This window comes from Catharus ustulatus, chromosome 3 (assembly GCF_009819885.2).
Source record: "Catharus ustulatus isolate bCatUst1 chromosome 3, bCatUst1.pri.v2, whole genome shotgun sequence".
NCBI classification, from domain to species: domain Eukaryota; kingdom Metazoa; phylum Chordata; class Aves; order Passeriformes; family Turdidae; genus Catharus; species Catharus ustulatus.
The window spans coordinates 9,503,043-9,522,907 of record NC_046223.1 but is presented as its reverse complement, the minus strand read 5'-3'; the positions used below and the strand labels follow the sequence as shown (position 1 = coordinate 9,522,907).

General features: G+C 41.7%; 1 protein-coding gene across 10 annotated transcripts in view; it reads left to right on the top strand.

Moving 5' to 3' along the window:
• PLEK (pleckstrin) overlaps window positions 1-19,865 on the top strand; it is a 99,946-nt gene that overhangs the window by 43,338 nt on the left and 36,743 nt on the right. For 8 of the 10 annotated variants that reach the window (XM_033056104.2, XM_042779130.1, XM_042779133.1 and 5 more), the window contains exons 3-7: window positions 12,947-13,128; window positions 14,156-14,247; window positions 15,079-15,263; window positions 17,064-17,168; window positions 18,516-18,599. In XM_033056104.2, coding sequence (XP_032911995.2) covers window positions 12,947-13,128; window positions 14,156-14,247; window positions 15,079-15,263; window positions 17,064-17,168; window positions 18,516-18,599 — 648 coding nt within the window. Of the gene's footprint in view, window positions 1-2,639; window positions 2,835-6,425; window positions 6,538-7,166; window positions 7,323-12,946; window positions 13,129-14,155; window positions 14,248-15,078; window positions 15,264-17,063; window positions 17,169-18,515; window positions 18,600-19,865 lie in introns of those variants that run through there. The other 2 variants (XM_033056105.2, XM_042779131.1) reach the window with 2 other exon arrangements.

The following is a 19,865-nucleotide window of genomic DNA, read 5'->3' as shown; positions in this document are numbered from 1 at the left end:
AGCAAGAAAAATCTTATTTTGCATTGCATTTGGCATAAACTGCTGCACTTTGTGGCTTGTTGGAAGTTTTTCCTGCAGTTAATCCCCCTTCTTTAAGTTCAAATGTAATTCAGTATGAAATCACAGAGCCGTAGCCTCTCAGGAATCTGATACTGTCACTTAAAGTTGTGTGTGAAGATTAATGGCCACTGCCAGGGATCGGTTTTACTTGCTTCATGGGCCAGACATATCATGTTGTAGCAAATTGTGTGTAGCTGAAGACATTGATTGCAATTAGCTTCCCAAGTACATGAGAGGTCAGATCTATAACCAGGGTTTTTTTCCCTTATTATTTCTGCCTGAATTATTATCTTTCTATGGACACAGCTCAGATTGGGACTTTATCCCTGACCACTATTGGGCAAACACGAGGGAAAATTAAAAAAGCATCATATTATGGAATGTGTGTGCATACAAGTGTATGCAAGTGTAACATGGTGAGAGTAGAACATTTATGAAGAAGAAATTCTTAATTTAGGCAATGACCTTCTTTTGATTGATGTAATAATTCCACTTGTATTAATACATTTATTTATCTTATCCCTCTAGATGCCATTTATCAGTATAAATCAAGGGAAGGGGTTGCCCTTGCTAAATCCTTCTGGGAGATTAATCTTGTTGCTACCCACCTTAATGGCCCTGACCAGCCTCACCTGGGGCTGCCCATGAGCCCAGTTTTAGCTCAGTCCTGGTTTTCATTCCTTTCCTGAATCATGCTTAGGATGGCTGTTCTCCAGCTCTGCCACAGACTTACCCAGCCATGGATGCCCTTGACCTCATCCTGCATGTTGAATACCTAGCGTGACTTCAGCCCTTCTGGATGGATGTGCTTGATGCTGTGGAATGGGCCATGGCTAGAGAAACCCAGGCCTTTCTAGTACCCATATGGATTTTCTATGGGTCCCAGATCTCAGGCTGCTATATTACCTGATGTTATTCACTTGATATTCTGTAGGGAGCAAAATACTTCAAGGAAGAAGGAGTTGGTGTGGTTTCTTCCAGGAGCACAGAGTAAACATGCTGACATTTGCAATATTCAAAACCAAATAAATCATCATAGACTTAGGACAAAGTCCTATTTCTCCTAAGCCACAGCAGCAATCTGCTTCTGGAAACACAAAGAAAAAGTTGTGTCAATTCCTCCATTCTCTACACCTACATTTCAGAGATGGGGCTACAATATTTAATGTCTTTGTAAACTGAAAAACTGTTTTTCTGGTTTTTTGTTTGGTTTTTTTTTGGGGGAGTTGTTTGGTTTTTTGTGCGTGTGTCTGTGTTTTGGTTTGGTTGGGTTTTTTTCAGTCCTTCAAGTCTACTTTTCATTGCTCTGGCAGTTAAGGCTTCCCAGTCTGTTGTGTAGAGTCAGCAAGGTACATTAAGCTAATTCCCTTCCCTTGGCGTAGGACGATTGGAGCACTCACCTATGCCCTGGAAAATGCCTCAGTGCCTTCGAAGGGAGTGGTGAGTGAGTTGTGGCTAGCAGTTCTATATCTCTTTTTCTAAGACTATGAAAGTCTCACACATCCTACAAGATGTGTGAGCTACATGTAAGCTGCATCCTCCAAGACCTCTTTCTTGTGCATACACCTTTCCTGCTGTGTCCACATAACCTGCATGTATCACTGATGGAGAACTACTGCAGGGGAGAGATGAGGGTGGATGTGTTCAATGAAAGCTAAGAGATAACATGCAGATGAACTGTGACTTATGCTTTATGCTGGTCTAAATTATCTTGAAAGCATTCTGGAGAAATGTGTTTGATCTCTTGATTGCATCTACTCAATATGATCTCTCTAGGCATGATCATATGTCAACTGCATAAGCTTTCAAGTATTTATGCAGACCTTCTCACTAATGCATTAATTCTGCTGCAAAGCTCAACAGTCATTAAATAGGTAAAATGTACCTTGAGGCGGAACAAGATGCTTCATTTAAAATAACCAAACCACAGCATTCAGATTCTAAAGATAGATGTATTAGCCTTTTTATGCTTGCCCCTCTATGATTAATTTCTTAAAACAGTGCTAAATTTGGAAATGTTATGGTTTGGGGTTTCTTTTCAAGAAGGACATGCAAAACCACAATCTCTCATGCACTAAAAATAGCCATATGTTTGATTCTGTATGGAGGGAATTATGCTAAGACTTGTACCTGCCAGCTCTCAATTTATTACTTTGATTTTTTTGAGCCCTCTGCCTCTGTGCAGAAATGAGAAATGTTTTTTACTGAAATATCAGCTGGACAGTCTTTATCTTGTTTGAAAATCACTTGTGTATATCATTTTTCCCATAACATTTGTTATAATTTCCCCTGCAAATGCAGCTTGATTTGTTGTAGTGACATATATTTATGGAGAGGTCATGTGTTTTGTTGCACATGAGATGGGCCTATGGCATTTACAGGGCAGCAAACATGTTAGAACCATCTCTGCAAGGGCCTGTGGAGCAATGAAGCTGGTGTAACTGAGAATCTTGCCTTCGTTGCAGCTGCTATATTGTTCCAATTTTTGGTATAAGCATTTCTTAGTCCCTCAGGTAGATCTCTTGCTCAGGTAAATGTGGTTGATCACTTTGGGTTTTTTGTTTTTGTTCTTTTTTCAGTGCTTGCATGAGCTCATATTCTGAAGTAGCAGAAATAAAGCAGAATTTTCTGAAGAAATACATCAGTAAGTTCTGTACAAGAGCAGTAAACTGAGCTAAGATATTCATCTCTGCTGCAGATTGTGATATTATGACAAATTACTCATCTGACATCATGCCTCTTTACCTACTTGAGACAGAAATGGAGAGGACATAGTAAGTTATACCAGATTTCTACATTGCAGGTTATCTTCTCTTTCTGAAAAAGCTCTTCCTCCCCTTTGTAGAGAGGTAAAAGAAATACAGCTTTTCCTTTCTCTTATGCCTGGTGCTGCTCTTTAGGAATGGCTAAAACATCCACAGTCCATACTCCCTTGCACCTGCCACAGCCACTGTGTGTTCAAGGACATTTTGCCTCACATGAATGATTCATCTGTATCAGCATGTTTCTGTCTATGGGGAGATGAGGTGCTGATTTCCCTGCAGTGGTGTGTGACAAATGAAACCAAACCTCAGGATTGTACCAGACTTGTACAGTGTAAGGGCAAAAGGACCAGGTGAGCTTTGAAGATGAAACAGAAACAATATAGGGAAGTGTTAGAAAAGTGGTGGCTTTCAGGTAACATTAGATGGAAGTTATGTTGTGTTTTGACCCTGCGTAGCGTAAGTAGTAAGGGTAAATTCTAGAGCCTTTGGCTAGGTGCCACTGTGTTCAGATTTACATTTCATACCTCCAAAGGCTTTTCATGCAGGTGAGAAAAAAGAGCTTTTGTGAAATTGTGAAGTCAGCATCCTTTTTTGTTTTCATTAAACCACTTTTTAGTATAGGGATACATAGATATTCTATTGAAGAGTCCCTGTCCCTGGTCATCTCATATCATCAATTTATCATGCAAGGCCCTGTCATCCTGATTCAGCACAAGCACTGTTTTAGCAGGAGAACAGGAAAACCTGTAGAAAGGATGCCTGCAGGGAGGCAATACTAGCAGGTTTTTTTGTCTTTGCTCCCCATAAGGCCTTCTGTTGGGAAGGATGAATCAGGAAGACCTTACAAATATGATCGCCTGGACAAAGATTCAGAGAATATGGAAACCATAAGTGAGATTGAAATGAAAGCCATCTTTGAGATACCAAACCTTAGTTACTAATTAATAAAAGACAACAGAATGGCCAGATGAAAGTAATCCCCCCTTTATTGAACAATGCCTTCTCCTGGCTAGCAGGTCCAAAGGTCAGATAAGACCCTGCTAGCTTAGCAGAAGGGGTCCAAAAAGTAGTTTTTAGGGTTTAAAGTGTAACACAGTATGGTAAGTAATGATTATTATAGGCTGTATGCAAATACTATAGGATTTGTATATTGTATTAGATTGGTTAGTGGAAATTAGAATATTCAACACAGAAGACTTATTGTATTGTAACGGGAACCTTAGTGTCCTGCTCTTACTCTTACTCCCTCACTCTCTTAGCTCTCTTTCTTTTACCACCCTCTTGCCTCTTTCTGATACTCTCCTACTGTCCTGCTCCAAGCTGCAGCTGGCAGCTCTGGGCAGGGCCTTTTTCATCCATGCCCTTTTGCAATAAACCACAAGTTCCAAGACCTGGCTTTAGAGATCTCTCCGTCTGTCCCGACTGTCCAGCCTGCTGCGTACAGCCTCCGACAGTCTCCTACAGCCTTCCAGCTGGGGATGCGGCTTTCTTTCCTCAGACCCGAGGTAGGGGAAGCAGAGTAGAGACAGAAGGAAGAGCTAAGTGTGATCCTGCTCTCAGTCTTTAACCATAGCTCCAAGCTCATAAGCATTACGTCCTCAAGGCAGATAATAAAAGTGGTAATTTGGCTTCCAAATTATACTTCAAGAGTTACTGTTGTCTGTGACCTGTATTTTTGGTTTATCTAATTGGAGGGGGAAAAAAAAGTATCTTTTCCTGAAGATGGAACCACTGAAAAGAAAGGGAAGAGAAGGAAACAATTCTTAAATTGTTCTTAAAGCAAAAAGAATTAGTGACCAAAAAAGACATTATACAGGAGGATTCTACAGGCTACTCAGTCCATCAAACATAATTTTAAGACTTATGGGGGATGAAGGGGACCTTCACAAAAATATAACTCAGAAATCCAGTTAGATCATCTCTGCTCTGGGAATGCAGAGCATCTTCAGTTCATTCCAAGTCCTGGACCTACTAGGCAAATTTTCTACTGTAAATGTTAGGCAAGGTTTTTGATCACTTTTTAGTGGTAAATTTTTACTTTTCATTCCAAGGGACCATAAAATTTTATCAGCTCTGTGTGAGTTTCTGTCTCTAATAATTTTAAAATCTGTTGAATTCAAGTATGCTTCACAGAGAATACACAGAGTCTTTGATTTGCAAACTGATGGATGATTGGCTTAATCAGCAACTAGTGCCTTTAATAACAATATGATCCTTACAACAGTATGATTTACAGGAGCAAAGGAACACTGTACTGGGACTTCAGGTTTTAGAAACCTCAAAGAACTTAGTGATAGATTAAATCATTAGAAAAAGGTATGCTTTGGACAGAATGCACTATGAAGTGTTTAAGCTGAAACAGGTGGTATAGGCAGGTGCTCTGCCTGCAGAGAGACTGGATGTGTCATTTGAGCAGCAACTAGTTGAGACAGACCTGGAAAAGGAAAAATCTCCATTTAGACAGTGAGGAGATAAACCCAGCAGTTAGGATAGTGAAGCATTGATACAGATAAGAAGGAAGAGTGGAGTCTCATCTGTGGGAATACCACTAAATAGGAATCAGTGAGGAATTTCTAGAAAAGGTCTCTGAGGGCTCTTCTAATCCACTGGTCCTCTGTCACAGACCTTATCTGACTTTTGAGTAAGACTTCCTTCAGAGTGAAGGCTGAGAGAGAGAGTCATATGGAGAATAGGAATTTCTGGCTGTAAAAACAGTCCCTTTTTAGAGACCTTTACTCTTGACAGAGGTAACAAGTGGAGTCACTCTGGGCTCAGTCAACACTTACCTGAATGAGCTTAGATGCAAAAGTGGCCTGGAATTTTGTGCTTGGAAGAGCACAAGAGACTGCTTCAAGATACCATGAAGCAGCCTCTTATTACCTCCCATATGCGCTCACTTTCTTCTGTATGGGGAAGAGGGATTGTGACTGTTATTTACAAAAAACTATGTGTTTGCCTTGTCTTCTCCCAAAGAAATCCAAACAAGCTCTGCAGCGAGTAAAAGATGCTTGTAGAAAGCATTTTGTGTCAGTGCTTTATGTAATGCACAGATCTAATCCATTTGGGCCTATTGGACAGCTGACGTCTTTGGGAGGCCTCATCATCAAAATCCAAAACCTGATCAAGTCTGATAAACAAATTTCTTATGTCAGCAGAGGGCGCATCCTCATTAACTAAGTGAGGGTCCTCTACCTTCCTGCCAGACTCCACATGCTTGCCCACTGTGAGCCAGATTTGCAAGACAGGGTGAAGTGAAAGCACTGATGTATTGGAAACCTGTCTCCAAAATCATCTGGCATACACCAGGCAGCAGCACCGTTTCATGTTTATTGTTTTGGCAGAGTTCATGTATTTGCAGAACAGGCCCAATTTCTTGTGACTTATTTAATTTCCCAGGATTCTGTCATCAAGCCTGGCTGTATTTGATATGATAGAGTGTTTTGTCAGACTGTTGCCTGTGCTGTCAGTAACAGACTATAAATACACATGTGCTTCTGCATTTCCCTATCTCTCACTCTGTAAGAGGAAATGGGTTTGCGATTAGCATTCAGAGGAACTTGTGAAATGACACAGCTGTACTGTAAAAACGCCATCCCACAGACTTTGCTGCCAGAGGAACGCAACAGCCAGCACTGATAGACCTGAGAGCAGGATTGCCCAAGTCATGGAGCGAGAACCAATGCGTATAAGGGAGGGCTACTTGGTTAAGAAGGTAAGTGGGTAGTTTTAGACTGAGTGGAAGAGAAAACTAACTCTGGGAAGATGTAGGGACACATATTGTGAAATCTTTGCAAAGAGGTAACAGGAAATAGTCACACCCTACTCAGTTGCACTTAATTGGGAAGAATAGTGAGATTAAAGAGGTCACATCACCCTATCCTCAAGACAGTGTGTGGGGACATCCATTCTTTGGGAAGGTGAAACACAGACAATGGGGGAGGGGAGCCAACTGATAAGTAGACAAAACAAACTTTCGCTTAAACAGAACACACGATTGGGGATACAAGCCACCATAACATTACCCCAGGACACTGTGGAACAGCATGCTGTGGACTCTGCTCTGGAGTCTTTTGTGGCAGAGCCCCTAGGATAAAGCCTTTACTTTTATTTAAATCCACAGCGGCTTCCATTGGCAGAGCAACTATAAGGGAAAATAAGTGGTGGTCAGAAAAATAACAACGTTTAACTGCCTAGTAGGATGGATGTGGTTGTGGTATGTTCCCCTTGAAACACAAGCTGTAGTTATTTTAGCATGTCAGACATTCCCTGGAAGCTCATATCTTCCTTGGGTGTCATGTGAAGAGTGATTCATTGAACATAATACATGATTCATTGATGCAGGGCAGTATGTTTAATACCTGGAAGCCAATGTGGGTCGTGCTCTTAGAAGATGGAATTGAATTCTACAAGCGAAAGGCTGATAACAGCCCCAAAGGGATGATCCCACTAAAAGGAAGCTCTATTCACAGCCCATGCCAAGATTTTGGCAAAAGGATGGTAAGTACTTTTTTAATAAAAATAATTGAAATTATACTTCTGGAAGCACTGAAAAGGCAAAAGTTTGGTGGCTGCAAATTCCTTGCACTTATCCTAGTGATTCTCACTTGCCTTAGGAGGTCACAAGCAGGCTTGAATTCAGGACACTCCAAGAGGACTAATTCAGAAAACATTTGGGGTTAGTTGGTTAGTTGGTTTTTATTAAACTTCTGAGTCTCTCAGAGAGCAGAACTAAGTTTTATTGGTGTGAAGACATTTTGCAGCTGAGTGGCAACAACTCCTGTATGAAATATAAATCTAATTGCTCCAGAATAAAGCTGTGGGAAAATATTTTGTGAACAGGAGAAGCAATTTTTATGGTCAAGGTACAACTGGCTTGCTCAGACAGGAAAGAAATAAATGCTGTGACACACATATTTTGTTGCAGGGCTCCTGAAAAATAATTGTAGATAAAACAGGATTTCTCATATGAGCAAAGAATAATATCATTAGTAATTTACTATTTTGTCAACTCAGTTTTCTCAAATAGGCATCATATCCCCAGGAATTCCTCTGACAAAGAGGTCCCCCAGAATCTGGAACATTATCCTGCCATAGTTTAAAGAAATTTACCACAGGGATGCCTGAGTAAAGATAGAAGTCTCCATGAGAGTATTAGAAAAATAGAAAGTGTGAGAGACTGCTGAGACAGTGAACTTTACTTTTTCATATGAGTAAAGGGAGGATAATTAAACCTGTCCTTAGGTTTTGTAGTAAGTGGAATCAGGATCCTTTGTTTCAGATTTGGACCTGCTGGCTTTGCTTTTTCCTTATTTTGTTTCCCCTTTTTTTTTTTTTTTTTTTTTTTTTTTTTTTTTTTGTGGGGCGAGGGGACGGGGCAGGTGGTGGTGGTGTTGGGTTTTTTTTGTTGCAGAACCCATATTTATATGAAAAAACCCCTCCCTGATTCTTACTAAGTCTTTTTAGGCTTACATCGGTCAAGTGAAAGGGCCTGTTAACTTACTTCCAAGCTGTCTTCGAGAAAGTATATAAAAAGGATGCGGCAGAGAATAAAGATTGCTGTTAATCCTGTGCTGATTATCTCATTAAAAAGCCTCAGCACAATACTCCTTACTTTACACATAAGGTATGAAGAGTTCTGTGTTCAAGAGTATCATAGACCTACATTATAATAGTTGAAATTAAATTTTTCTCACAAAGTATTATTTTCCAAACAGTTTTGTGTTGGGTTTTGGTTTTTTCCTTTAATTCCCAGAAAGGCACTGCCGTTAATATTGTTTCATAGTAGTTGCTTGAAAATGTCAGTAATATATTTACAATACAGGAAAAATAATTCACCAGCATATGTGCATTCAACAAAGTAGGCATAGAGGTCTGAAGTATCTGATGTCTCCTGAAGGCAGAGTGAGAGGGATCCTCACCTGCCAAAGGATTCCTTTGGGATGTACCAGTCTCCAGAAGGTGCATTGTATCTGTATGGAAGGGTGATAGTTGCTGAAGATCTTTCCTTTGGCTGCACTGAGTTTTATGTTATGCTTCATTTTACATTAGGTGTTTACATAATGAGCTTTACATTATGTTTCGTTTTAGTTCCTGGGGACTTTTCTGAGGAATAGTAAAAACAAAGAGAGACCCAGGGGTTGATGTATCCAAAACAGCTTTTCATAAATGAGATTTGCTGCAGGGTTTGCTGAAGTCAGTGGAACCAATCCAAACTACTTCAGCAGGCATTGGAGCATATCCTCCATATTGAGGGGGTGAGATTGTTCTGCAAGTCCATAGACCAATAGCCCTGGAGATGGATTTTCTCTTAAAATTTGCATTGTTCAAATAGTAAAAAATTGAACACTCATATGACCAAAGCTATCACCAGGATTTTCTTACAAGTAGTTACTGCCCAATAGGATTAAACCTAAGTTTCTACATGTATTCCTTGAAAACGTAGTGTCTTTATTTTTGCATCTTACATTTTACAACTTTACTGCTGAATTCAATGTCTCCACATTCTGTTCTGACTTCTCACTGGTTGTGTGTTAAAGCATTCAGTTATTCCTCTTATGGGAATTATTCTGGTTCCTAACTTTGTATGGCTAGAAATGAAAGTATATTTTTAGGACAGTAATTCTGTATGATGAATAGTGGGATAATTCTCATTGGGTCAGTTTTAAGTATAGTCTCATTTGTCTGGGCCCAGTTTGGAGCAGGGACTATTGGGCTACAAAAAAACCTCTATATTTCTCTGGTTGAATTTTTGAATCAGCTTGTGTATCTGCACCAGGACCTTGCTCTGCACCAGGACCACAGTCTGTACCAGGACCTTGAAAGGTCAGAGTACATCACCAACATCCTTTGTTTACCACATCAATTGCAAAATGCAGGTGCTGAGGGGAAAGAATCAGTCTTGGATTTGTTAAGCACAGATAAAGGCTGCTCAGAAGAGGCTGCAACTGCATATTTTGAGATTATATTTCAAAATGCATTCACCACTGTTCACTGTCCTTGATTTGATGTTTGATCATTGTTTAATGTAACATAAATTCTGTTATTCCTCAGCTTTTTCCATTTTCCCCATGGGTTTTTTTGTGGATAGCATTATCATGTTTGGTTTCTCATTGTCAGACTCATCTATCTGAGTTTAAACTATCTAAAATGTTGGTGTTTAGTCTAATGGTCTAATTTTCTCAAGAACACAACCAGATATACATCATCAGAGGAAGGTTTGGTCACATCTAGGACTGGAGACTCACCCTCTTTACCAATTTCAGATGAAGCCTGGAAGTCTATCTAGCTTACTGGCCAAACTTTATAAATGCTAAAGATAAAGGGCTTTGACAGTTTTCTCTGCATGCTGAAAATTAAAACTCTTCTTTAGTATTTCACTGTATGTTGCTTCTCAGCTCTTTGAGAAGGCTAATTTTTTTCCTTTAGTAATAAATCTTGTCAATGCTTTGGTATTTCATTCTGTCAGTCTGGAGTGTTAGCTTGACTGTTGAATATTGGGATTTGGATAGATCTTTCTGCTTTTCTCTAGTACTGTACATTGATTTTCAGTATGTAGGTCTTTACTGCAAAACAGAAAAGGTGAGTATTGCTGGAAATATGAACAGTATGAGATAAGAAAAGGTTACTTTTCTGTCTGAGACGGATTTTTGAGGGCTTGTTGCTTTATAAGTTTGAAATGTATCTCCCATGAAATTCAGTTGGACTTCTACATAATTTTCATGGTGTTAGAATTTTTCCTGTTGGCCATAGTTTGGAAAACACTTGTGAGGGATGTTCAGAAATGTATAATTTACAAACATGGGCTTCAGTAGACTCATTCAGTGTGTTGATTCCACTGATGTAAATTTGTTGCTTTTTGACAGTAGCCTTTGCTTTCCTTGCCCTCATCAAGTCGTGCTGTTGGCTTGTGGCTTAGCCTGGCATTTTTAGACACCTGCTGAGTCAGAACCTGTGATATTTTTTATAACACAACTACAGAACAAATTTGTATCATTCATGGAGTACTGCATTTTAGAGGAAGTGGAAACCTGAGTAATTACATCCAGATTTCCCATCCGAAGACCACTGGATGGAAATGAGTTCAAACAGTGTAAACTTAGTTGGATGGTTTTAGGGGTTTGGGTTTTTTGGTTTTGTTTTTATTTTGTTTTTCAGGTTGTTGTTATTTTTTTTGTTTACGACTACCTCTAGATGATCTTTGGGAAATACAGTCTTTACATTGTTGCTAGTGTGTTTAGATAGGTGATCCTAAGGTGTAGGCTGCATGTATCATCATCCCTATTAAGCCTTTAAAGGTTTACTAGGCTGCAAATATACTCACGTGCTCTCCAGTGTATGACCTTCTTTTCCCTTGTGAGTCAGTAGATGAAAATGATGTATTGAATATGGGCTACAAATTGAATATGATGTATTGAATGTGGGTATTTTTCCTCCTTCAGATGATTCACATGTCACTAAACATTAAATTTACATTCATTGTAAGCCTGCAAGGGCTGGATGCTTCTAATGCCTTAGAATTTTAACTCTTGTATTTTTCAAATCCTGTACTGCTTCAGTGTATAAATCTAAAACTTCATACAGAGTGTTAACTACTCTCTTCACATTTTGGTCAGACAAAACAATTCCTCTAGGCCTGAAGCTCAAGGACACCTCACTGTCTCAGACCCTGAAAGTATACACAAAAGTGTGTTGGGCAGGGGGAAAGCAAACTGGGGGTATATAACTTCATTATCTGAAGCTGTAATTGGAAGATTAACCCCTGATATGTAAATGGATCAAACATATATCTGTCTGAAAAACTCGTTACCATTGTCCATCTTGGGTGTAGACCCTTGGAGGCTTCTGACTGGTCAAGGTGTACCTAGTTAAGGCCCTAAATAATTACCTGCTTTTATTCTCTTAACCTTGTCTGGCCTCTGTTCCAAGTAGCCACTCCAAGGAATCACTTCAGCCTTTCAGCTGTGCTGAATTTCCCAGCAGAAGTTAGAATCAGCAGCTATAATGGGGTCACACACTTTGGACATGCTGATGATGTCAGGATCAGTCACAGTGAAGTAACAAAAGGATTCAGTTATGTGCAGTGCTTGTTCATAGTTTTCTTCAGAGTTTCTATAATTATACTGTGTCTCTAAGGCACTTTCCATAGTCCTTAGGCATAGGCAGGCCGTATGTTGTGGTTCTAGCTCAATTGGCCCAAATGGCTACATCAAAGTACAGTAATTTCACGACTATAAGGCGTACCCTTTTGACTAAAATTTTCCCCGAACCCGGAAGTGCGCCTTATAGTCCGGTGCACCTTATATGATGGAAAAAGTTGCGAAATTTGCCAAACCAGAAGTGCAAGCTGCAATGGGGGGGCGGTGCCACGGGAGCGCCGAGTCGCGAGGCGGGGCGGGAGCGGGCGGCCACAGCCGGCAGGAGCTGCGAGGGGAGGGAGGGAGCTGTCGCCGACCCCGGCCCGGGCAGAACAAGAAGCCGGGCAGTGCCACTCCGGGCACGGGGGCAGGGGGAACGAGAAGCCGGGCGGTGCTGACCCCAGCCCGGGCGCGAGGGAAACGAGAAGTGCAAGCCTGCAACAGCCCCGAGCAGAGCCCGCTCAGTGGTGACATCGGAGCAGCGGCGGCGCGGCCCAGGTGGCTGGGGGAAAGTGGCGGCGGCAGCGGCACAGCCCCTGCAGCCGCAGAAAAGCATTGAGAGGCACCGCGGCCACTGGCACTGCCGCAGAAAAGCAGTGACAGGCAGCGCAGCCCCGGGGAAGCTGGGACGCGGCGCGGCCACGCGTGGGAGCCGTGAGCCATGCCAGTCGGTGCCGGGGGCAGGTGGGAATGCTGGGGCCTGCTGCATGGGGAGGGCGCCTGGGGCTGCGTTTAAAGGCTACACCGATCTTTGAAAAATGTTTGCAAATGGAGCACCTGCCAGTAATTCGTTACTTTGTTGCACGCTGCGCAGCTCCTCGCTGCAAAAAATGTGCACCTTATATTCTGGTGTGCCTTATATGATCTACAAAGTTGCAAAATTTGCCGACTCCTGGGGGGTGCACCTTATAGTCCGTTGCGCCTTATGGTCGTGAAATTACTGTAACATTAAAAAAAAAAAACCCCTCTCATAATTTTTCATTCCAGTTTGTCTTCAAGCTCACTGTGGCCAAGCAGCAGGACCACTTTTTTCAAGCTGCCTACCTGGAGGAGAGAGATGCTTGGGTGCGGGATATCAAGAAAGCAATTCATCACATAGATGGAGGCCAAAGATTTGCCAGAAAATCCACAAGAAAGTCTATCAGATTGCCTGAAACAATCAATCTGAGGTTTGTTCTCATAACTCTGCTCCCCCATTTATTTCCATCTGCAATCAGTGTGTCAGACATGTAACCTTGGTCAGGAAGAACAATGAGACTGTCTGTCCATAGATTCTCCCACAGCCCTTTCTGCATGACTAAAAATTTAAGTTTGTACAATGTGTCAGAAATTAGCAATCAGAACTGGGAAGCTCTTTTTCAATATACTGTCATTTACCAAAACATACTTATTTATTAAAGGGTTTTGCTGATATAAAGATTTCTGGGCATACTGCAGTGCAAGAGGATACCAAAGTATGACTCTTCCAGGAGAAGCATTTTATAACATAAAACAATTATTGCAAAAATATTTTAGACCTTTTCTTTGCTCTCCAAAGAAGAAATGCTGATATTAGCCTAGTTTTTGGATGGTGAGGGGACTGTGGTGCCTGGCAAAGAACATGAAACTGGCAAAGGGAAAGAAGAGATAAAGGGAAACCATCTGTTACTACTTCTAAAAATCAAGGATTACTTATTGTCTGTCTCTGAGCTGTAAATACCAAGATAAAAATGAGCCTGAAGTGTTCTTATAAGAGAGTAAAACTGCACAGGGCCAGGATCGTCTGAGAGCATGCAGGCTTTGGGATAGGGACAGGTTTTCTGCCCAGCCCAGGACCTTTGGGTGAGTACAGAGCACACCAGTGAACCCTCCTAGCAGGGCTGTGGAGCCCTGTGAGGTACCTCAGCAATGGGTGTTCCTCTCTTCACGCTACAGTCACCACAAGTAGTTGCATTCGCAAAATAGGGAAATGTGGTGAACCCTTTGTGCCCTCCACCCTCTGCTCCCACAGCTGTGAGATAATGTAGCGAGCCCTCCAGGGTTTGCAACTTGAATTTTTCAGGAGATGCAGGAGATGAAACTAAACCATGTCACAGCTCTGAAGGCAGCCATGTGCTAGCAAAGCATGAAGCCCCCATGAATGACAATGACATTATTGTACAAACTGGCAGCACCTTTTTATTTCCTAACAGTTTCTGTGGTTCTTTTTATGCACAGTGCTTTGTACCTCTCAATGAAAGATCCTGAAAAGGGAATAAAGGAGTTGAAGCTGGAAAAAGATAAGCGAGTGTTCAATCACTGCTTTACAGGTAAGGAGCTCCTGTGCCTCTATTCCATACAATAAAGGGGGCAGAGAGCTTTAAAACTAAAGAGATTAAACAGCTCTAAGCTCTGCAGAGCACAGAGAAGTTTGATGTTTTCTTGACTAATCCAGGAGACGCTCAAAAGATGTATCTTGGAAAAGTGTTGAGTTAGGGCCATGGTAGACAAAGCAGAATGATGAAATTTCACCAGCATCAGAAATATTGAAAGTAATCTTTTGAATAGATTGTAGTGTGAAACACTTAAGTACAGAAGAATTATTCCATTCTGAATTTTTCACCACCAAATGGTGACCCATTGTAATTCCTATTTCTCTCCAAGACAAATTGGTGTTTGTGCTCAAAATCACACAGATATAGCACTTTAGGACATTGTTTAGTGGACATGGCAGTGTTGGGTTAATGACTGGACTGATGATCTTGGAGGTCTTTTCCAACCTTAGTGATCCTGTGATTCTATGAAAGTCACAGTGTTTCTAACAACATTATGTTAGAAGCATAGCAGCTCTTTCCAGGCTTGACTATCCTTCAAAAATCCCCAGTCCCTGTCTTTGAGGCTTCTCAGCTCAGCCTTGCATCCCCTCACGACTCTCTTCTACCTCAGGAATGGTGAGAGCTGACCTGGCCCCTGCCATCAGCTAGAAAGGCTGTGCCTCACTGGATGGCCAGGAACCTCCCTAGATTAGCTCCCCACATTGTTGCTACGAACATTTTTCAGGAGATTGATGAATACATGGAGTAGGCTTGTTTTCTGTGTACTTTTAGGGTTCTTCATGTCTATCTTGGTTTGTGGCTGATATTTTGTTCTTCTGTAACTAGGCACCAATGTGATTGACTGGCTAGTGTCCAGCAGCTCCATTCGAAATCGCAAAGAAGGTCTCCTGCTTGCCTCTTCCCTCTTGAGTGAAGGCTACCTACAGCCTGCTGGGGATACGTCCAAGGCAGCTGCCGAGGGACTGTCAGACACTCCGTTCCTAGATCTCAGTGATGCCTACTATTACTTTGTGAGCATTGTATTCTGGTTTTTTATTGTCCTAGACTTACTGATGCTCTGCTTTTCTCATGCTTCTCGTTGGTCTTCTTAAATTCTGGAGGAAAGAGTGTACATAAATGGAGGAATCTTATCTTAGTTGTCTTTTTCCTGTGATAGTCAGAACGAACCTGCTCACTTTAATAGCTGTAACCAGGACAGGGTTTTTTCTGGCACCCTTCTGAGTGTGCATTGAGTGCTGAGACCAAGATGGGTTCTTTTTAACTAAGACTTTGTTGCTGGTAATTGTACTGGTGACCAGAATTTAACCATCTGTTTCCCTATTGATTCAGTGGAGGATGAGAGTAATTCATTATCACAGGGCTTCACAGAGTGGCGGAAGGCACAAACTGCTGCTGTAGAGGCGAGCGCAACAAACACATAGACACATAGACACACTACATTTATCCCATTTATCCCAGCTGTCTTTTATACCCTCTACAAAGTTTACACTTTGTTCATTGGTTACAATAGATTTTGTTGTTATTCCTGTAGAAGATTTCATTTCATTATTAACTTTTGCTAGTATTAAATCATCACCAATTTAAATAATTTTACAGTGTATTTTCAAAATTTCAAAAATTTGCATTCCAGGTAAGAGAAACAAATGTTGTTATTTGAAACACAGATGGGAAAAATATGAATGCAATGCCATCAACATAATGTTAATTGGTGTAAAACATCTATGCCTCTGTTTTCCCAAGACTTTTCTAAAAATACTTTTCCCAGCTGCAGGTTTCCTCTTGCTTATCTTCTTCTTCTCTTCTTGGTCTCCAGGCCAACGGCCTTGATAGAATACCTTTCAGAAATAACCCTTATTCATTAACCCTCTCTGGCCAGCTGTGAGTCTCTCCACAACAAGCCTATTTTTGTGCAGAGCCATCAAATCTGACTCAGTGCACACACACAGCTTGCCTGTGAGCAAAGAAGTAAAAGTTTTTAATATCCCCCAGTAATCTGTCCTGGGTGTCATACCCAGCCTTCTCTATTTATTATTTCATATTCTGTGGACTGATTTGAAGAACTTCACAGTCAAATCACAGTCAAATACTGTTTAAAAAATATTTGTCTTATGGACTTACACTAACAAAAAAGTATGCCTTCTATAAAGTGAAAACAAGTAAATTTGTATTACAATTCTGTTTATATTTACCATATGGAATCTCTTGGCTTCAGCAAAATTATTTTCCCACTACTCATTTGTTTTCCTAAATGTGTTTGTGCTAGGGGGACTTTACCTGTTCAACAGAGACACAGCTGGTAAAGGCAGCCTTGTGGCATGCTGGGATGCTTCTTGTAGCGTGCTGGGATGCTTCTTGTAGCAGCCCATATGTACCCTGCTTGCTTTTGGATTATTTCTAGTTTGATTCAATACCAATGTGGTGTGAGGAGGCCACAGCAAGTCAATGTCTGAAAATATCACAGAAGTGTAGTCCCAGCTCACACTGAAATGTGTCCATGGTGATTTGGAAAGCTCCTCATTTTCACTGCTTTTCAGTAAAAAGGTAAAAAAGGGAGGCTTTTCCAGTAAAAGATTAGATTATTTAACAATGACCATAACAACAACAACAATAGTAATAGCAATAATAGTAATAGTAATAGTAGTAGTAGTAGTAGTAGTAGTAATAATAATAATAATAATAATAATAATAATATTTTCTTTGGGGTGGCAAAAAACACGGCAGAGGGAAGCCAAAACAAGTCAGATTGGTACATGTACATAAGCATGCAGCAACTGTGTAACTTCTGTAACATTTCTCTTGTGGTCTTGCAGCCAGATAGTGGATTTTTCTGTGAGGGGTATTCCAGTGATGATGATGTGGTCCTAAAAGAAGAATTCAGAGGCACAATTGTTAAACAAGGATGTTTGCTGAAACAGGTCGGTATTGCCTATGTTCCATCCTGTCACTAGGATGATGGGTACAAGATTATTCTTTTACACATAAAAACTTAAGGCAAGAGAGAAACTACCCAATGACATCTCCACACTTGGCAGGCTTAATCTCTGTCCCTCTTGCCTTTGCACAATGAACACTTGTTTGATGTGTAAGACAGAAGATAACTGGACACCTTCCTTTCCAATTCCTTTAAGCAATACAGTGAATGTCATGTTTCCAAAGCCATTGCAAGGAGATATTAGCGAACTGAAGGCAAAATCAGAATTCTTCAATGAATAAAATGGGTCAGGTGGAAGGGACCTGCAGCAATCCTCTGGTCCTCTGGGCTGACCAAGGGTTAAAGCACATTGTTAAGGGTTTTGCTGTCCAAAAGCTTCTTGCACATTTACAGACATGGTGCATTGACCACCTCTCTAGGTAGCCTGTTGCAGTGTTGGACCACCCTCTCTAAAGAAATGTTTCCTAATATTGAGTCTGAACATGCCCTAAGAACTTTTTGTTGGTACTCACATGTATTTCTCTTGTTTAATCAGTTTACTCAAAAGCAATGGAAGAAATTAGACCCACACCTTGCAGCTCTTTTATTCTGTCATGTTCATATTAACCTAGTTAGTAAGAGCTTCTGTGCAAACAGTAGCTAATTGAGAAACTTGTATTTTGAAATACCAGAGGAAGTGATTAATGAGAATCTTCCACCAGTGTTAGTCTGCACTTGGTCACCCGCAGTGAGTTTTGGGTCATTACTTAGAAAGGTCACTGCTTCTGCTGAAAATGCTTTCAGGGGTTCTAAACCTTCCACACCCATCTTTTTCAGTTATGAAAACAGGCCTAGCGGCATCTACGTCCGTATTTCTGCCTGAGCTTCTCAGCCATGAGCCCTCTAGGGTGTTTAAGCTAGATAAGCTCTTTTTTGTTGTTGTTGTTATCTTTGCAGGGACAGAAAGACTTTAAGTTCATCCTTGCCAATAATTCAAGGTACCTTCCCGCAAGGCACTTTGCAGTGATGTTTTCTAGCAAGCAGTTAAACCCAGCTCTCACAGATCACACATGAATGCCATAACTGCCAGACTGTGTGATACATTTAGGGGAATCTCCTCTGCTTTGCACCTAAAAAAAAAAAAAAAAAGCAGTTTGATAGTCCAGTTCTTATGCAAAAGATTGGAATGTAGAAAAGGCAGATTCAAGTCCTACTCGAGTATTTCCTGTCCAGCATATTCAGGTTATTCAGGTTTTTTTCCCTTTTGTATTTGCCTGTCCTCTCATGTGTGGGTAAGATTTGCATGCAGGCAAAGCAGCTCTGTGACACTACTGGTTTTTTCTTTTCCTAGGGACATCGTAGGAAGAATTGGAAAGTGAGGAAGTTCGTTTTAAGAGATGATCCTGCATATCTTCACTATTATGATCCTGCTGGAGTAAGAGAGATTCAGTTTATTTCTCTGTTTGTTTTGAATCCAATACCTTGTAGAAGTACCCGAATGGACTATTTTCATGAGAATGTGACAGGGCAGGATAATGGGACTCTTTGTTCTTACATGGCCCAGCCATCCTCTGGAAAAGCAGAGTGAAGGATAGTTTCTGGGGCTGTCCAGTCAGGGCTGCAAGTGCCACCCAGACCTGGGAACAAGTAACACTAAACTGTATTTTCACCTCTTGTCTGTGATTAATTAGAATTAATATGTACTCTCACTTGATCAAAACAAAGTAATGCAAAAGAACACAATACAGTATCATTTGCAGTTTATATTTGAGATATTTGATGTGACAGGCTGAGACAGGGCATCCTATTTCTTGTGTATGGGCCCATTTCCATGCTAAATACTCTGCAGATCCTGCATTGTAAATCACAAGAGATTCCCTCTTTATTTATAAGCCTTTCTCTTACCATACCCCCAACCCTCCATGTCATACACAGACTGCAGATCACCTGTTCTCTCAAGTGAGACATACTAAGTAATCAAATTGTTTTGTCTCCATTTTGGAAACGTAGCCATATATTAACATGCTACTGGTTTCAGAAGTGCTGCATTTACAGTAATTTCACGACTATAAGGCGCACCCTTTTGACTAAAATTTCGGCCCTAACTGGAAGTGCGCCTTATAGTCCGGTGCACCTTATATAATGGACAAACTTGCGATATTTGCCAACCCAGAAGTGTGAGCCACAATGGGAGGGCAGTGCGGCGGGAGCGCCAAGTTGCGAGGGGAGCAGGCAGCCGTGGCCGGCAGGAGCCACACGGAGAGGGAGGGAGCTGGCCCCTGCCACCGGGCAGGGAGAGAGGGAAGCGGCGCCGGCCCCGGCCTCCGCACGGAGAAGGAGGGAGCTGCTGCTGCCGGCCCGGTGCAAGCGGTGCGGGGAAGGAGGCAGGGAGCAGCCCAGCACGAGTGGTGTGGGGAGGGAGGGACCGGGTGGCCACAGAAGCCGCAAGCCATGGCCACCCCAAGCTGCCCTGGACCGCAGGCAGCCCCGAGCCGCCCCAGACCGTGGGCAGCCCTGAACAGCCATGAGCCGCAGCCGCCCTGAGCTGTGCCTCGCCAGCCAGCGCTGGGGGCAGGTGGGAGTGCCGAGGCCAGCGGCACAGGGAGAGCACATGGGGCTGCGTTTAAAGGCTACACCAATCTGTGAAAAATGTTTGCAAGTTGAGCACCTGTCAGTAAACCCTGCTATTGCATGATTCCAT